This window comes from Phoxinus phoxinus (assembly GCF_949152265.1).
Source record: "Phoxinus phoxinus genome assembly, chromosome: 1".
In the NCBI taxonomy this organism is placed as follows: domain Eukaryota; kingdom Metazoa; phylum Chordata; class Actinopteri; order Cypriniformes; family Leuciscidae; genus Phoxinus; species Phoxinus phoxinus.
The window spans coordinates 20820511-20838706 of NC_136876.1; the positions used below are offsets into that span (position 1 = coordinate 20820511).

The window sequence follows — 18196 nt, forward strand, 5'->3', positions numbered from 1 at the left end:
ATACCTACGTGTACACTAGTACATTTTCATTTTAAAACGCATAACTTTTGCTACGGTTATGCCCGCCGCCCACGCACACTCCGGAGTTTTAGACCCTCGAAAATGGAGACCGTCATCAAGACCGAAGCACGACACGCACAACTTGACGCAAGTGACGCAACCCATAGCAACGCGTTATAGCAACGACACCTCAGACTGACAGAAACGTAAAAATAAACGTGAATTTAGGCTACTTTAGTCTTGTACACATTGTCATGTAAATTATAAGCACATGCATTTTGTTTTATTGACCACAATATTATCAATGATATTTGTTTGAGAAGGGCACTTTTGATTAATTTTGAAAAAGGGCAGGGGCTCGAGCACCCAAAGCCCCCCCCTCTGCACGTGCCTGCATGGAAGCATAAGCAAACAATGGGAATTTGCATTCAGAGTTTACACCGTTTGAGGACAGGATTCCATTTGCCTGGAAGACACCTCTGTAAGCAAGATATCTCTTTACTTTTAAAAACTTTATTACCTTTTATTTTACTTCTTTGTGAAAGAGACCTTTGTATCAGTCGCACTGAGCCATTTCAAGTGATACCAAACATGTATAGCATAGTATGATAATTGTTCCCATTAAACCATATAGATTTTTGGGTGAATTGCAGGTGATCTCAGCATGAGAGAGAGACGAGATGGGGAAGGTGATTGAAACTGTGATTTCATCTTGGATGGGGATGCTAGTTTCTCAAGAGAGCGTTCAAATGTTAATTTCCAGAAATGTCCTTTGTCTTCTCTGCATTTTCTAATTTCTCCAATCTTACAGTATAGTATAATACCAATAGTAATACTTGGTACCGCCATTTCAGCTCATCACAGTAAAATGAAGTAGTCACAATTCACTTTGTGGAAGAAATATTTTTCATATTCTGATGCTGCCAGTTACAAACTGTGAGAGAGAGCACTCATTTACCAAAATGTCTCAAGTTAAAAATGAACTGAGAACGAGAATGTGCCAAGAACTTGTCAACTCTCTATAGCTTATGGCCATAGAGTCTTAACTCTTAAAAGAGCTCAGTTTTGATGTTGTGGATTACTTTGCTGGGAGCAAAACGAGAAAGAAACTCCTGCAAAGTAAATTGTTTTGCTTACTGGATAATTGTCAGGCAAAAAAAATGTGCCTGCAAAAGTTGTGCAGACTGCTTAGACTGCATTTGCTTGCTTGATGGTGTGATGTTCACAGGCATGCGTGTCACAGGGTGGTTTTATGGTGACAAATATTATTTTATTAATTTGATGCATTCTATTCTTGAATATTTGACAGTCCATTTTTTTTACGGATGTCTGTTTAAGGGTACCGTAATATTAAGGTAACACTTTAGAATACATCATTAATGAATAACTACACATGAACAACTGAGTAACACAGTATTAACATTCTAGTAACCAATATTAGACTTAAAGAGATATCAGAAAATCTATACTTTTTTTTCATTGATTCTGTAAACCCTGTAGCCTACATTGTGTACATGCAGGGATAGCACAGGCATTTGACGTGGAGTGAGAATGGTTTGAATATTAAAGATCATCATAACTTCCACTTTCTCTCACCGTGAATGCGCAGCTATGGAAAAGAACGGAAATGGGGGAGATAATTGGCCCCAGGGCCTTTGCAAGTCATAATCCATCCCTGCATATAGTATTATATTTTCTACTGTCCATGTATCAATATTTTATAGCTGCAACATTAACGTGACATAAAAGTGCTGATAGTGCTCAGTCACTGGCATCTTACAGGTAGAATGTCATCTATTATTTATTAAATTTGTCTATAATTTAACAATAGACACAATATGTAATGTCTGTTCTGGGTTTGAGTAATCTGATTAGTTTTGCACTGTTCCCAGTTCAACTTCCTTATAGTCTTTGTTCATCGGTTACCATATGCTGCATCTCAATTCGCCTATTTATACTACGCCCTAAAAGTTTGTACTCTTTTTGTGAAGAAAAAGTAGATACTTTTGAGTGTGTAGCAAAAAGTAGACAAGCTTTGGGACATACTATCACGTCATACAATTGCATCTTTAACGGTTGCTCTGTCGCATCCCGTTACCGTAAACTGACCTGTCAATCATCTTGTCACAGTTAAAATCCTCCACATTTCATTTCCTACCAAATGCAGAAGCACTTTGGTGGTCAGTCACGGGTCCTTCACACGGAGACTCTCCTCATATTAATGCATAATGATGCTTTTAAAAGTTAATGGCCAAACGGATCACATTGTTCTTGTAGATGAAATAACAAGGATAACATTAAATAAATCGATTTTTTATCATGTTAAACTTTGATTAGTCTCTCAAACGTTTATCTAAACCTTTCACCGTCGGTCGCACATATCCGCCATGTTTTGTAGTTTAACACTTTATATCAGATCCACACGTCCGACTTCTGGCATAGTCTTTTCCAGAGGTGGAAAGAGTAATAAAATATTGTACTCAAGTAAAAGTACTACTACTTAAATGAAATTTTACTTAAGTACAAGTAAAAGTACCGGTCTAAAAATCTACTCAAGTAAAAGTAAAAAGTAGCTAATTAAAAATTTACTCAGAGTAAAAGTTACTTAGTTACTTTTTTAACAGCGGGGTGGGGTGGGGTGGGGGGCTCTCCCGTGTAGGGTCGTAACGGTATGAGATTTGCACAGTATGGCAATGTCTCAGAAAATATTACTATTAAAGAGATAGTTCACCCAAAAATGAAAATAAGCCCATGATTTACTCAAGTCATCCTATAGGTGTATATGACATTCTTCTTTCAGAGTTATATTTAAAAAGTCCATTAAAGTGCCTCTATTCATCATAAAAGTGCTCCATACGGCTCTGGGGGGTTAATAAAGGCCTTCTAAAGCAAAGCAATGAGTTTAAGAAAAAAAATCCATATTTAACATGTTACAAAGTAAAATTCTAGCTTCCGGCCAAACGCAGTCTACTTGCGTCTAAAGCACAACTTATGACGTCGAAGTAGCGTAGTGCGTAATGGCGTAGCTTTAGACTTAAAGGGCACCTATTATGCCCCTTTTCACAAGATGTAAAATAAATCCAACACACATTTATGTTCAAACATCATGTTAAAGTGAATTTTGCATAATAGGTGCCCTTTAAGTGGAATCTGTATGTTCGTGTGGCCGGAAGCTAGTTATTTTACTTTGTAAAGTTTTAAATATGGATATTTTTCTGACACAAACTCATCGCTTCGCTTCAGAAGGCCTTTATTAACCCCCCTTTAATCAATTAATAAATAAATAAACGGTTATAATAAATTATTGTTATTATTATTATTATCATCAGTTAAAAAATGACAGTTAAATGAATGAAAACAGTTTTTTTGGTTTAACAATGCTTTTATTATAACAAACTTAAAATTATGTGTTTGTTTTGTTTATTAAAATTTCAATAAAACATGTCTAATCAACTAAATTCAATAACTGACCAATGACCATTAGATTAACTATTTTTAACATTAATAATTTATTAAAATGTTTAAGAATACTCCTATGAAATGTATTTTATTCAGAAAATGAATGTTTCTTTTTATGATTTAATACCAATAAATGTAAACTGTATCCTTTTATTTTTTGGGAAAGTTCTGCCGAACAGATTTATTAAATTAAACCATGGACCCAAAAAAAGATATTCCTTAAATAATGTTAAATCTTTTTAAATTCAAATTATTCTTGTTATTATTTTGAGAAGTATGTTCTATAGGCATACAATAGTAATATATTTCTATCATAATTTCTCCTAGTTACACTAAACTTTTATTTTGACGGGTTCTAGTGAAGACCTGTTTCAGAGTGTATTTGACAATGGTTTTTCTCAAACAAAATGATGAAAATGCTCATTAGGCGTTCTCTCAGAGCAGCTCTCTAAATGTTCATGTATTCATGTCCTCATATTGTTTGTGAGAGGCTGAAAACACAATGAGCATCAGGCATACTTGAGTATGTAGTAGGCGCGACGCAGCTCATTCACACAGAGGCACGCAGAACAAGCATATTTACATAGCAGTCTTTTTGCGCTTTAATATTCAGAGACCATGTCGCGATTGGATTTATTGCACAGCTCTACTTTCAATTTATTAATATAGCCTACTACATCATTGCGTGTTTTACGTGGCACCTGCGTTATGTAAATTGAATTTTCAAGACTGGATTCCGGGATTCACTCTGCAAACGGGACATACCCTTATCTGCACGGATGGATGGTGTTCTGTTTCATCCTTTTGCAGCCACATTGCGTCCACACTTTTTGCACATTGGATAGGCTATCTATCCTCGAGGACAACCACGCGTTTTTCCTACATCTAAAGTAGCCTATTCACATACTGGCCATATGGTTCGCTTCATAAGAATTCGACGGCGTTTCACTTTCAGCTGGGTCTGCATCACCTTTTATGCGCGTTTGTTTTTCCCATAGATAGACGGTTCTCCCGCCCTTCAATCAATGCAGTAGTTTCCGGAGCGCGATTATTATTATTTTTTTTCCTTGAAAATTATTATTTTATTTATTTTTTACTCAGTAACGGATATGATTTTAAAATGGAGCGAATTACAATACTTCAAACAAAACGTACTTAAGTAAAAGTAAAATTACAGATTAAAAAAACTACTTAAAAAAGTAGAAGTACACAAAAAAACTACTCAATTACAGTAACGCGAGTAAATGTAATCCGTTACTTTCCACCTCTGGTCTTTTCAATATGCTTTGGGACAAACTTTTTTTTTTAAATCTCACATTCTGTTTAGGATGTATAGTATGGACATTGAGACGCAGGGTATGGTGTTTGATTTGCCCCCATGTGTTACACCTGTGTCTAGTTAATTACCTCAAACAGAAACAAAAAACAAACCAAACCAAAAACTCAAACAAACTGAACATAATCCTGACAATTTCAACCCCTTGCTGCCAGAGAGACGCTGTAGACCTCAGGATGCAACTTATGGCCAACAATCATTTCAATAATTTTTATAAAGCAGCCTTATCTTAATCAATGTGAGATAGGTAATATCTCTCATTTTATTATTATTATGTACCTGTGTGTAGCACAAATGGGCAAAAAATATTGAACAAAACTAATTTACAAAAAAGGTACATGAAAAATTGCTGTAGAAATTAAACATTAAGCCAAAGCAGAGAATGGCTTTGGCTTTGTCAAGCATATGCGCTATCTGGCAAGAAAAACTAAATCTAAAACTCACTCATAAATACAAATACAAAGTCTGTTAATTGTTAAATAACATAACCCCAAAAGAAGAGATACAAGCCTTATAAAGGGAGAGAAGGACAGACGCCTTTCAGAACTTTATGTAATTCAGATAGTTCTTAAAGAAATGATGAGTCAGTTTTCTCCTCGCGTCAGCTTTCTTCTGAGTCCTGAAGGAGAAATATTTCCCCCGAGACCGATGTTTCTGGTGGCCAATGGAGAGGCCTTTACAGGAGGCAACCAACAGCTGGCCAAGTCCATCCATGAAGAACTCTGAGGAAAGGCAAGAACAGAAAATACCAGTTACTCTGAAGTTCATGAATTTTTCAGGTGTTTTGTGTGAAAATATTTATCTAGGAACTAATTATATAATATATATTGTTTATGATGATTTTTTGAGGAATATTTCTGATATAGAAACATGACAGTGAAGTTAATATTATCGATTTATTAGCAATGACACTGTCGGATAACAACATTCGAACTGAATTAAGCTAAATAATGGCACAAACTGCAACATTGACACTGTTATATATCTAACTTGAACCAACTTGAGCTGAATAACAACACTGCTGCTTTCTGTATAGTTTCTTTACAGCTGAAATTTAAGCTTTGAAAGCTTTTGTATTGTATAAAGGCTATATAAACTTGGCTATAAACAAATGTGATTTCACAAGACTATTAGAGTAATAATAATTATTGAAATAAAAAGAATTCCAATAATGCTATAGTTTCCAAAAAAAACAATGCTCAGACTTAAAAGACAGATACACACTGGATCTAACCAGAAGAAAGAAACCTGCTCTCAAATAAGTTTACAATAACTGACAACATTTGGGGAATAATTACCAGAGTGAGCTACTCTTTTCAGGAACGGGTCAAAGCCAACCCTTCTCACGGCATCCGTCAGACCCAAAAAATAATTTACAACTCCATCTACTAGAATGCAGCCATCAAAGTGTGGAAGTGGCTGATGAAATCCTCCTTTTAAACGGCTTAGGCAGCCGCCCTCCATTTCATCTCCCTCGTCATACTCAAAACTGAAATAATACTGATTACCTGATACCGCACCACCAAGCTAGACAGAAAAAAATTCAAAATCAGAATGGATTCTTAATCACTTAAAAATGCAGTTTGTTAATTAAACTGTTACTAGTTTAAGACATGGGGATATCAGCAAGCAAAACTATAGTGCCATGACCTGTGAATGACAAAATGCTTACAATGTCCAGTTCTGGAACCGCCTCCATAATCTCTACAAAGCTCTCAATCCGCGTCTCCTTCAAAAATACAAAGTCATCATCAACCCACAGGAAGTATTTGGTGGTGACTTGTGATACAGCCAGATTCCTGCCTGCAAACCAGCCCTGAAAAAAAAAATCAATCATCAGCAGCAGAAACAGTGAAGATATGAATAGTAATCAATAGTCACATAGCCTAGTCACATATCAGCTAACAGCAGGGCAGAAAATACCAATAAACCACTGTAAATGTAGAAGATTGGTTTAAAATCGAAGCATATACAGAGATTAGAGTTTACATGCACACTTTTTTGCTATTCTGATTGAGATCATTCTGATTGACAGATTACGGTTGACTGTTTACATGGAACGTTATCTAAACCGATCTGGTGTTTACTGTGCTGACGCTTTCAATCGGAATAATTTTGTGACATGCACACAGCTTGTCTGCCGCATCTAGAAGCTCATTATTTCCCACATCCTGTCATGTCAAGATGGTGCATCACTTAATCGTCACACTAGTTTTAGGCATTAGCCGCGTTTCCACTGTCGGGCCAGTGCGAGCCAGGGCTTTAAACGGGCCGTGCCGGGCTAATAGCCTCAGGCCAGTAGCACCGGGCCTGCGTTTCCACTGTCGGCCAGAAGCTCCACAGCGCTTCACTGAAACGCACCCATAACACGCCTCTCTGGAACAACGTCCCACAAATCCCTGGAAACAGCGTGATCTCAAAACAAACACGATAAAAGCGACCGTTTGCTGGCATTTTTGCTGTTTAATTGAATATTTTAAACCCAAGAATCTATGTTTTACAATAAAAAGTGATACATCATAATGAATTCATTTGTGTCAAAATTGTACATTAGTCAAACACAGAAAAGTGGTTTACGCAGTTTACCATCTATTTCAAATAAGAAAGAATACAGGACATATTTACATCACATTTAGAAAGAATGATAATTTCTACATATGCCACCAAAAAAATGACCCGAGGAGCTTTAGCACTCTCTCGACTCCCAGATATGCTAGTTATATTTTCAGTCAGAGGAAGCTCCCGAAAAAAAAGTTGCTTTATTTTATGATAGTCCGGTAAAGAGACGAGACATAGGCCACTGACAGATCAAATAAAAACAGGATTATGATAGCCTTTATGGTTTGTCTTTTCTTTTTTTTGATTGCTGAGCATTATTCCGTGGAGGTAATCGGAGACAAACGTCTCAAAGAAACCATTAAATCACCTATTAAATCTAAATTACTAGTAGCTGGAATTATGTGGGAGTCTAAAGCAGTTTGGTTTAACTAAAGCAACACATGGTTTAACTTTTGAGCAGCAGAAAGAGATGTTGATGTTGCAGTTGGACCATGAGAAAATGAATTGGATGTTAAAAAGCAGGTGGAAGTGGAGAGATTTCGCCAAAGCATCGATAAGGCAAAAATAGATTTAGAGGAAGATCGGTTGTCAATGATCAGAGATGGTTTATTGTCAAGTGAGGCTCATGACAGGCAGCAGTCTAGATCATCTGACCATTTTAATGTAACTTGCGCTTGTTGCCACAATTCAGTGAAAAAGACCCAGGCCGTTTCTCAATATGCGTTCTTGTCTGTACTTGTGTTCTTGTGGACTTGTGAAACGTCATCAGTCGCTGCCCAAGTACTGTTCTAATTCAAAGTTCACATCTAGCCAAGTCCAGTTCAAATCCCCGGATGTGTTCTTGATCCGCCCCTTTTACCGAGGATGCATGTAGAGGTGACTTGTGTGGACTTGAGATAGACAGGTATCCCAGAATGCATCTCGCACCACCAGCGTCAATGGCAGAGGAGAAAACCCTCGTAATATCAAAATACTACTGTTATCGTGTCACGAAATGTAATTCTAAGAGTGTTTCAGTCGAGAATGTAGTTGTTTAAAGCTCAAATCTGTGGTTTATTCATAAAGATAGTGCCTATTTGAAAAATGTATCTGACGTTTTCGGAGGCGATCCAGGCGATCACCGGGTGTTCAACGCTCAATTACCCCGACTGGAACAGCTTTTCATCGGCTAGTGCTTCTGAAGATTGCCGCTGTCTCTGGTGTCTCTAGTCTAGTGGTTAAACATGAGATATAATTTGTCTTGTGTATATCTAACGGGCGATCTTTGGTCTCATTAATCTATAATTTGTTCCATGGCAAATCATTTTGGCTGAGGGCAAAGTGAAGTTTCATAATTTTATATATTTAGGCTATTTAACTTGAGCTATTTTTAGGCTATTTTAAGCTGACTTATATTTGACTGAATTGTTTTGTGTTGTTATAAATATATGCAGTGAAGATAATCAATGTACACGTTGCCTGAACACCATTTGTGTGGCCATTTAATGTGTTTAAGTTTTTTTTTAAATGAAAAGAGGCAGAGTGTTGTTTTATACCATATTTTGTTTTATTGTTGCCTAAAATATACAGTGCTATGCATAAGTTTAGACACCCATGCTAAAGTTGACTAAAAAGAGGAATAAAAAATCATCTTTTGGAAATTGAACTTAATGCCTTAATTTAAAAAAATAGGAAAAATCCAACCTTTAAGGACACCAATTTTCTTTGTGAATGAATAATGTATCGTAAATAAATAAATGTTCTTCCTTAAAATACAGGGTGCATAAGTTTGGACACCCCTATGTTAAATTCCCATAGAGGCAGGCAGATTTTTATTTTTAAAGGCCAGTTACTTCATGGATCCAGGATACTATGCATCCTGATAAAGTTCCCTTGGCCTTTGGAATTAAAATAGCCCCACATCATCACACACCCTTCACCATACCTGGAGATTGGCATGGAGTACTTTTCATAAGATCATCTCTCAATGCAAATCAAACCAGCTGTTAGGCTAACTGAAATAAAACCATGCCAATCTATAGGTACGGTGAAGAGTGTGTGATGAGGTGGGGATATTTTAATCCCAAAGGCCAAGGGAACTTTATCAGGATGCATAGTATCCTGGATCCATGAAGTAACTGGCCTTTAAAAATAAAAATCTGCCTGCCTCTATGGGAATTTAACATAGGGGTGTCCAAACTTATGCACTCTGTATTTTAAGGAAGAACATTTATTTATTTACGATACATTATTCATTCACAAAGAAAATTGGTGTCCTTAAAGGTTGGATTTTTCCTATTTTTTTAAATTAAGGCATTAAGTTCAATTTCCAAAAGATGATTTTTTATTCCTCTTTTTAGTCAACTTTAGCATGGGTGTCTAAACTTATGCATAGCACTGTACATAAAAAGATAACCGGAGTAGCCAGAGCGTGCTGAGTGACGCGATTAAGAACGCCGCTGTTCCATTTGCAGAATAACCGGACTTGCGTCCTCTCGTCCTCGGGAGTTCGTTATCCTAAGTCGAACTTGGCAAGTCTGAACTACCAAGGACGCAAGTCCGAAGTTTGCGTACTTGGTATTGAGAAACGCCCCAGACACAATTTTTCTGTCGTTTGACCGTGTGGCTAAGGCCAGGAACTGGCCTGAAGGTTATTGTGCTCTGATGCTTCAGTGTGTGCTTTCTGGGAAAGCACAAGAGGCGTATGCATCTTTAAGTCCTGAAGATAGCTCTAGCTATGATTATATAAAATCAGCTGTTCTTAGAGCTTATGAGCTTGTACCAGAAGGATATCGCCAGAATTTCAGGTCTTGGGAAAAAGAGAATGGCCAGACATATGCAGAGTTTGCCAGAGATCTTTCAACTCACTTTAGACGGTGGTTAACTGCACTTTAAGTCACCACCTTTGAGGATCTGTGCAACTTGGTAATATTGGAGCAGTTTAAGAATAACCTGCCAGAGCGTGTTTCCACATACATCTCGGAACAAAAAGTTGTTGCAGCTGATTAGTATATCTTACTCCATAAAAGCAGTTTCAGGGAGCGTCATGTAGCTTCTAATTTTGGTGCATGACGTAGTGCTTTTGATGCACCCTCTGATATGGTGCGTTCAAGGAAAATCGGTCATATGAAACCTGACGGTAAAACAAGTCGTACATTTGATAATAGTGATGTCTAACTATTGTCATGAACAGGGTCATTGAAAGGTGGATTGTGCTGTATTAAAGACAAAGGGAATGAAAAATAATATTAGACCTGTGGCATTTGCTGCAACTGTTATAACTGACTGAGTTTATGAGGTGTGTTCAGCTCCCATTTGTGAAGCGGATGTTTTGGCAGCTTATGCTCCTTTCATTCGAGAGGGGTCCGTATCACTGGTAGGTGGTGATGTGAAAATCCCATTAAAGATCCTAAGGGATACGGGGGCCTACAACTCCTATATTGTCAGCTCTGTGTTTCCTTTTTCAGGGGACACAGATACTGGTGAATTTGTTCTCAGTCGTGGAATGGGATTCATTGTGTTTCCAGCACCTTTGCACAGGATGGTTCTTGACTGTGAACTGGTTCAGGGTGACGTGATGTGGGTGTACTATCGGCATTGCCTATTGAAGGTATACACATTTTGGGGAATGGTTTGGCTGGTAGTAGAGTTTGGGCTTGCGCTCCTCCCTCACCAATAGTCACATCAGGTCCATCGGAGTTTGTGTTAGATAAGAGTTCTGGTGCATTGCAGGAAGTTTCTCCAGCCTGTGTGGTTACACACGCTATGCACAAATTGCAGCTTCGCTGCTCTAAACAGTGGTTGCCCGCGGCAACACAGGAAGTTGTGCTGTGTCGCCACAAGCAACCACCGTTTAGAGGAGTGAAGAAGAAATTAAAATGCACACGCTAGCAGTATGTCCGCTGTTTGGCAGTATGTCTGCTGTTTGGCAATATAACTGACAAAATTATCGAGTTTATTGATCTGGATGACCAGCCACTGTCAGTCATCAAAAACGTTGGATTTTGCCGCTTAATTGATAATTTGGAGCCCCGGTACAGTTTGCCTGGTCGCAAATACATCTCTGAAACAGCGCTCCCTAAGCTATTCGCGACAGCGCGCGAACACATTTCATGTAACGTTAAACTAAAAGATGTGCAAACAATCAGCTTTACTATCGACATCTGGAGCTGCGACGCGACCCCGTTGTCTTTACTGAGTTTGACAAGCACACTGGGTGGGCACAGTGATGCTGTCATCTATACGTTTTAAAGAGATTATTTTCTTAAATTATTCATATGTAATTTTTTGGATTCCTAGATTTATTTGTTGTACTGTTTTTTATACAGTTATATTGTAAAACTAAAATACATTTTTCCGTTTACAGTATTAGATTTGTGGCTGCATTTGAAGTTATTTTTCACCTAAAAATAAATAATATACTACTGTGAAATGTATGTCAGATAATAAAACATTCTAGTTCACTGTGTGTATTTGTTCATTTTTTATTAAGGGATAAGTCTGAAGCACACCATAAAATAATTCTATAAATTCATCCAGGGCTAGTATGAATTCCAGCTGTATAGATACACACCCAGGTATCGGATCACTACTCGGTATCGGCCGATACCCTGAGTCCAGGTATCGGAATCGGGAAGGGAAAAAGGGTATCGGAACATCTCTAGGAATTGCTGTTCAGAAAATGGGTTCCAGTGAGTGAGGATGGTGTGAAAGATTATGTTTTCCAGGTAGTTGTGCCAGCGAAGTTTCGTTCCCTTGTTTTGAAGGTGGCACATGACGAGTGTGGGCACTTTGGTGTCCGTAAAACATATCTTAATATCGTTAAACATTTATTTTGGCCTAGACTGAAAAAGGATGTGTCTGCGTATATTAAGACCTGTCATGTATGCCAGCTTACAGGTAAGCCGAATCAGAGTATTATACCTGCACCGTTGCAGCCGATTCCAGCGGTGAGTGAACCTTTTACACATCTTATTGTTGAGTGTATTGGTCCATTGCCTTGTGCTAAATCTAGTTGAAAATATTTACTTACTGTTATGTGTCAGAGCACCAGAATATCCAGCTGCGTACCCGTTAAGGTCCATTACGACCAAGTTAGTGGTTAGGGCCTTAACACAGTTAATTTCCATATTTGCCATTCCTAAGGTGATCCAGATACACACCCAGGTTCAAACTTTACATCTCACATGTTTGGTCAAGTGTTGAAACTGTTGCGCATTAAACAAAATCAGTCTTCGGCGTATCATGCGCAAAGCCAGGGTGCTTTGGAGAGGTTCCATCAGACGCTTAAGTCTGTATTGCGGGCATACTGTACGGAGCTAGATAGAGACTGGGAAGACGGACTCCCGTGGCTAATGTTGGCTGCACGAGAGGCTGTACAGGAAAGTACAGGCTTTAGCCCAAATGAGCTGGTTTTTGGGCATACAGTACGGGGACCTTTGGCGGTCTTGAAAAGTGGCTGTGTTGATACTGAGCCACCGAAGAATCTGATTGACTTTGTGAATGGGTTCAGACACCGTTTGTTCAAAGCTGGGTGTATGGCACAGGAGAAATTGGGTGTATCGCAAAGTAAAATGAAAAAGTGCCATGACAGACATACCGAGAGACAGGAGTTCAGTCCAGGTGACCAGGGGTCTCATTTATAAAACTGTGCGTAGGATCCTTACTAAAAGTGTACGTGCGCCCGAAAGGCAAAAATGGCGTACGCAAAAAAATATTCAGATTTATAAAAGTGTGCGTACGCCAGAACCTGCACAGAATTCACTTTGTAAATCCCAGTCAGCGAAAGATTGTGCGCACATGCGTCTCCTCCCTGAAATAACCATATATGGAGCTTACAACGCCTAGTTTTACTATGCATATCCTCATCTGCATATCATTTGCATATGGTTATTCATCCACGTGATAACGTTACAAGACATTAGGGAAAATTTGAAATACGGATGTGCCGTCACATTACATTAATAAAAATCATTTAGTAGCCTATCCTTGCCTTGTTTTTGAATAAATAAATCAAATAGTGTAAAATACTTTTCAGAGAAAGTTTTTCTCAATCTTTTCCACTGACCAAATAGTAGGCTATTTTTAATTGATTTATATTTCTAATGGAAACAGATAGACCTTGTTGTGCATTATATTTGCACAATCTTCTTTTATCATGATAAGCAATCTCTGTAGTTAAAACATTAAAACACAGCATGCCAAAGGAAAAGTGTTCAAAAGCATTGCATCCACAACAAATATTTATAGGCTATTTATATATATATTTTAACTTTTCAGTAAATTTCATGTAGCTAGTTTAAGTGTTTAACTCCATTAATGAGAATGTCATAATCTGAATGTTTATATCAGAAATAAAACGTAGTTTAAATCATTGTTTTATATAAACTGTAGCCTATTTATGATTAGGACTCATAATGAAGATTTACAGTTTTACTTCATCTGCCGTTAGATATGCGTCAGTTTCACTAAACGGCCCAACGCGCTCGCTGGCGCGGACATTTAAGGTGTGGATATTTGCTTCAAGTGATAGGCTTGGTGAGTCAAATTATATTTGAATTATATTTCTGTATATGTATAATTTTATTTCGATTTTATGTCTAAAAGTGACCAAAAAGACATTTAACTCCAGCTCACCATCAGTGTCGCCAATTCCCTTTGTCTCCAGAATCTGCGTACGCACCGCTCAAAGTTTGCTTAAAGGTGCGCACATTCTCCCGTCAAGTTAGTTTTTTATAGATCACAACCTTTGCGTGGGAACTGGCGTACGTACGTTTCCAGGCCCGTTTTGTGCGTACGCACGCTTTATAAATGAGACCCCAGGTCCTTGCACTGATGCCTATTATAGGCTCACCATTTCAAGTTAAATATATTGGTCCATACACTGTGAGTGAGAAGTGTTCAGATTTGAACTATATTGTGGAGACGCCAGGACGTAAGAAAGCTTGACGACTGTATCATGTTAATCTCCTTAAACCTTACTATAAGCGTGTAGTTGAGATTGATTCAGGTCAATATGTGAAGAATGTTGTGTGCCCAGCGCTTTTGGTGACTTCAGAGGTTTTGACGCAGGAGTCAGATGGGGTTCCGGAGCCAGACGAAAGTTTGCTCTGTGGGAGACTGAAAAATTCAGAGTCTCTTTGTAATTTGGATAAATTGTTGGCTCATCTGCCGGAGTCTAAACGTCTAAATTGGTTGAGTTGGTACACAAGTTTCCATGTTTGTTTGGTGACATCCCTTCACGTACCAGTTGGATTAAACATGATATAGATGTTGGAGATGCTCAGACGATTAAACAGCATTTTTATTGTGTGCACCAGCTAAACTTATTTGTTCTAAATTTCTTAAACTTATGAGTTATTTGGATGCTGAGGTGGATTACTTGCTCCAAAATAATATTGCTGTTCCTTTTGTATCCAGTTGGGCCTCCCCTTGTACTTTGGTCGCAAAACATGTTTAGTGGGTTATTATCATACTATTATTATACTCGTCATTTTTCTTCCTAATTTACAGTCTTTCTCTGCACTCAAATATTCTGGGGTTGTGTAGTCTCTATTTAGGGCCAAATAACATTCAAGTTTACTTCGTTTTTCTGTTGTTTCAGGTAATTTTCTTGTGCTTTTATAATCTGGTTGGGCCGGATTGTGTGGATGAGGGTGTCCTGAGGCTGATTATTGTTAGTCGTGTTTGTCTGGTTGTGGAGCCTCATAGCGGAGCGGCTAAGTGCTTATGTTTGGCAGAATCGTTCAGTTTATGATACAAGCGTGAAAATTGGCATGAGCAGTCTCCATGGGTCACTTGACAAGAAAATTGTCCGAGCCACTTGAAATTTTAAGATGGCGGCCATTTTTCAAGATGGCCGACACCTTATTGGAGCAATTAGGCTTAAAGGAGAACTCCGGGCAATTTTTAAATTAATCTTGATCTAACACCTTTGTGAGTACTGTCTATAGAAAAAAAAACGAACCGGATTGGTCCTTGCAACACTGAGCTGCTACCGCTAATGCCCAGAGCTCCCACTCAGCTAAAACGGCAGTTATGGGGGCATATTCATAAAGAGTGTTTTTGTGCCTCTTGAGTATACAGACAAAGAACAAGCCTCACACTCTTCACACACACAACCGGCTACAACGCGAGTTCCCACGGGACTTCAGCGCGAGACTACAGCTAGCCGTCTAAAACACTATGTAGGTGAATTTACAATGGCTAAGTTGCTAAACGCATCTTGTTGTCATCTAAGGACCCTGTTCATGTTGGACAGACATTTTAATTGCATTTTGTGTCTGTTACGAGGCACAAAAACACTATTTATGAATATGCCCCCATAACTGCCGTTTTAGCTGAGTGGGAGCTCTGGGCATTAGCAGAAGCAGCTCCGTCTTGCAAGCACCAATTCGGTTAGTTTTTTTTTTCTATAGACAGTACTCACAAAGATATAACGATCAAGATTAACTTAAAAAATTACCTGGAGTTCTCCTTTAAGCCTAATTGCTCCACTAAGGTGTTGGACATCTTGAAAAATGGCCGCCATCTTGAAATTTCAAGTGGCTCGGACAATTTTCTTGTCAAGTGACCCGCGGAGACTGCTCATGCCAATTTTCACGCTTGTATCATAAACTGAACGATAATATCACTTAGCCGCTCCACTATCAGGACCAGCTGAATGAGGGGACCTTTATCAGTGTTCATTTCATGGTTTTTAAGGGCTTTAAAACAAAAAGTTTTAACGATAAGTAAATGTTTCCAAAATTTGATGGCTCGTTTGTCAATGTGGATTAGTGCGTTGTTCGGCGTGTTCCTCTGTATTCTCAGGATACTCTTACATAATTTGAAACTTCGCTGCCATATAGTGCAAAATAGGTTCTATGACTGATTGGAATATTTTGAGCCAGATTCTAATTGGCATTTCAACTTGGATAGACTTTTTAATGGCATAGAAGGCCCTTCTTGCGTTCTCTTTCAGTTCATTCACGGCAAAGTTGAGGTTTCCATTTGCACTGAATTTCAAACCAAGGTATGTGTAGTTTGTGGCATGATCAATTTTGGTCATACCAAGGGTGAAATTGTGTCTCTTTCTCTGACATCTGGATCTTTTCTGAAACATTAGAACTTTTGTTTTAGTTGGGTTAATCATCAGAGCCCAGGTCTGAACTGATGCAGGTTCTGCTGTAGACCCTCCTCTGCACACAGCTGTCTGTCTGTCTGTCTGTCTGTCTGTCTGTCTGTCTGTCTGTCTGTCTGTCTGTCTGTCTGTCTGTCTGTCTCACTCTCCCTCTGTTAAAAGTCACCATGAAATCAAAATGGTTCAAGAAGACATTTCACTTGGACATCACGTCACAATAGGTAAGAAAAGACTATCACAACTTCCACTTCATGCCAACTCTAAAGTGTGCAGAATGCTATGTAGCGTCTGGACCAATCAGACACGCACTAACAAGTAATTATATTTAATGAATAATCCAGCAAACTCACTCTCCCAACAAAGGTCTATGAAACTCCCCCCAAAACTAACATCACAAATGAAGCTTACCCACTGGCAGAACCTGGTGTCCTGTTACAGGACACATTAAGACTGATAACAAGTTTTACAACCCCAAAAGGAATTTCCAAAGGGCTGTGACACTCACTTAATTCTGACTGAGAAGGAGAAATAAACCCTGTTAATCCTATATATATATATATAACCACTTGTATAAACATGCATCTAATTTTCCCATCTCATGATTTTCCGTTTATGTGGTTTGGCTTATGTTTTATTGTAAACTCTAATGGGTTAATGTTTCAAACTTTGCAAACTATGGTTAACCAAAATCATGCGTGGCACGTTTGGTCTCTATAAACTCCAAACTTCGTCCCTCATTTGTTAATTTACATTACATTTTGCTAACTCTGTGAATCTTAAAGATTCTTCTCTTAAACACCCAATTAAATTACTTATTCAAATGCCTCCTAGAACACAATGGGTCGTAAAATTTTCCCTCCAAAGGAAACACTTCTTACTGGCTCACAGACCCCCAGAGGCTGTGACATCTTCACGCTATAAAATCACTGATCTCAAGATCAGCTCCCTCTCTTACTCTTACTCTTACGCTCTCTTACTCTCGTGGTCCTTCCTGAGAAGTCGTGATGTGAAGATGATGCTGAACTAGAAGTCCCCCAAGGACCCACAAGCTTGTGCCAGGCTGCGGCCTTGTCTTTCCATTCACAAAAGAGACTCTGACTCCAACTGGTTCTCTCTCATCAAGACAACATCAACCAAGATCAACTGGAGCCCCAACAAACTACATCAGGACAGTTTAATTCAAATGGGCGAGACATGCAAGTATCAAACTTAGTCTCATTATTTGATACATTAAGTATCCTTACCCCTTTTAAAGAAGGGCGTGTTAGAACTAAACTGATGGTTTGCTCAAGGCTGATGATCTGCTGATAATTCAAACAATGCTATAACTTCTTGCTTTCCTATATTCTGCTTCAGCTCTCTTTCCTGTATGTATGTATGTATGTGTATGTTAGAGTAGTTTAAATGTTTAGTCTAGTTAATAAAGTCTTGTTCATAACACACGTACGGTTGTCTGTGTCTCAAGCTCATATCCGGAGTCAATAATCATAGATTTTTGGCTACTTGCTCTTAGTAGTATAAGTAAGAAAGACATTTCCCATGCCCCGGAAATGTACATTTCTATTAATCAATTAATAACCAATATTGAGGGTTCACAGGATGAACTGAGTAATTGGTTGTAAAGTTAATGTAGCTACATCAAGTTAATCCGATTAACTGATCCAAATATTCATAATCAATTATAACAAGTTATGATTGGTTATTAATATTTCATAGAGCTAATTTGCTACAGCTAGATGTAA

The 18196-nt window shown here is 38.3% G+C and overlaps 1 protein-coding gene across 4 annotated transcripts in view; it reads right to left on the reverse strand.

Annotated features, from left to right (window-relative positions):
* Positions 1-2331: 2331 nt before the first annotated feature.
* The window catches only part of LOC307010512 (beta-1,4 N-acetylgalactosaminyltransferase 1-like), a 34805-nt gene continuing 18940 nt past the window's right edge, over positions 2332-18196 (reverse strand). For 3 of the 4 annotated variants that reach the window (XM_079635283.1, XM_079635284.1, XM_079635285.1), the window contains 3 exons: positions 6468-6611; positions 6094-6322; positions 4555-5517 (listed from right to left, as the gene is read on the reverse strand). In XM_079635283.1, the coding sequence (XP_079491409.1) occupies positions 5336-5517; positions 6094-6322; positions 6468-6611 (555 nt within the window). In that variant the 3' untranslated portion in view covers positions 4555-5335. Of the gene's footprint in view, positions 2444-4554; positions 5518-6093; positions 6323-6467; positions 6612-18196 lie in introns of those variants that run through there. The other variant, XR_013800204.1, reaches the window with a different exon arrangement.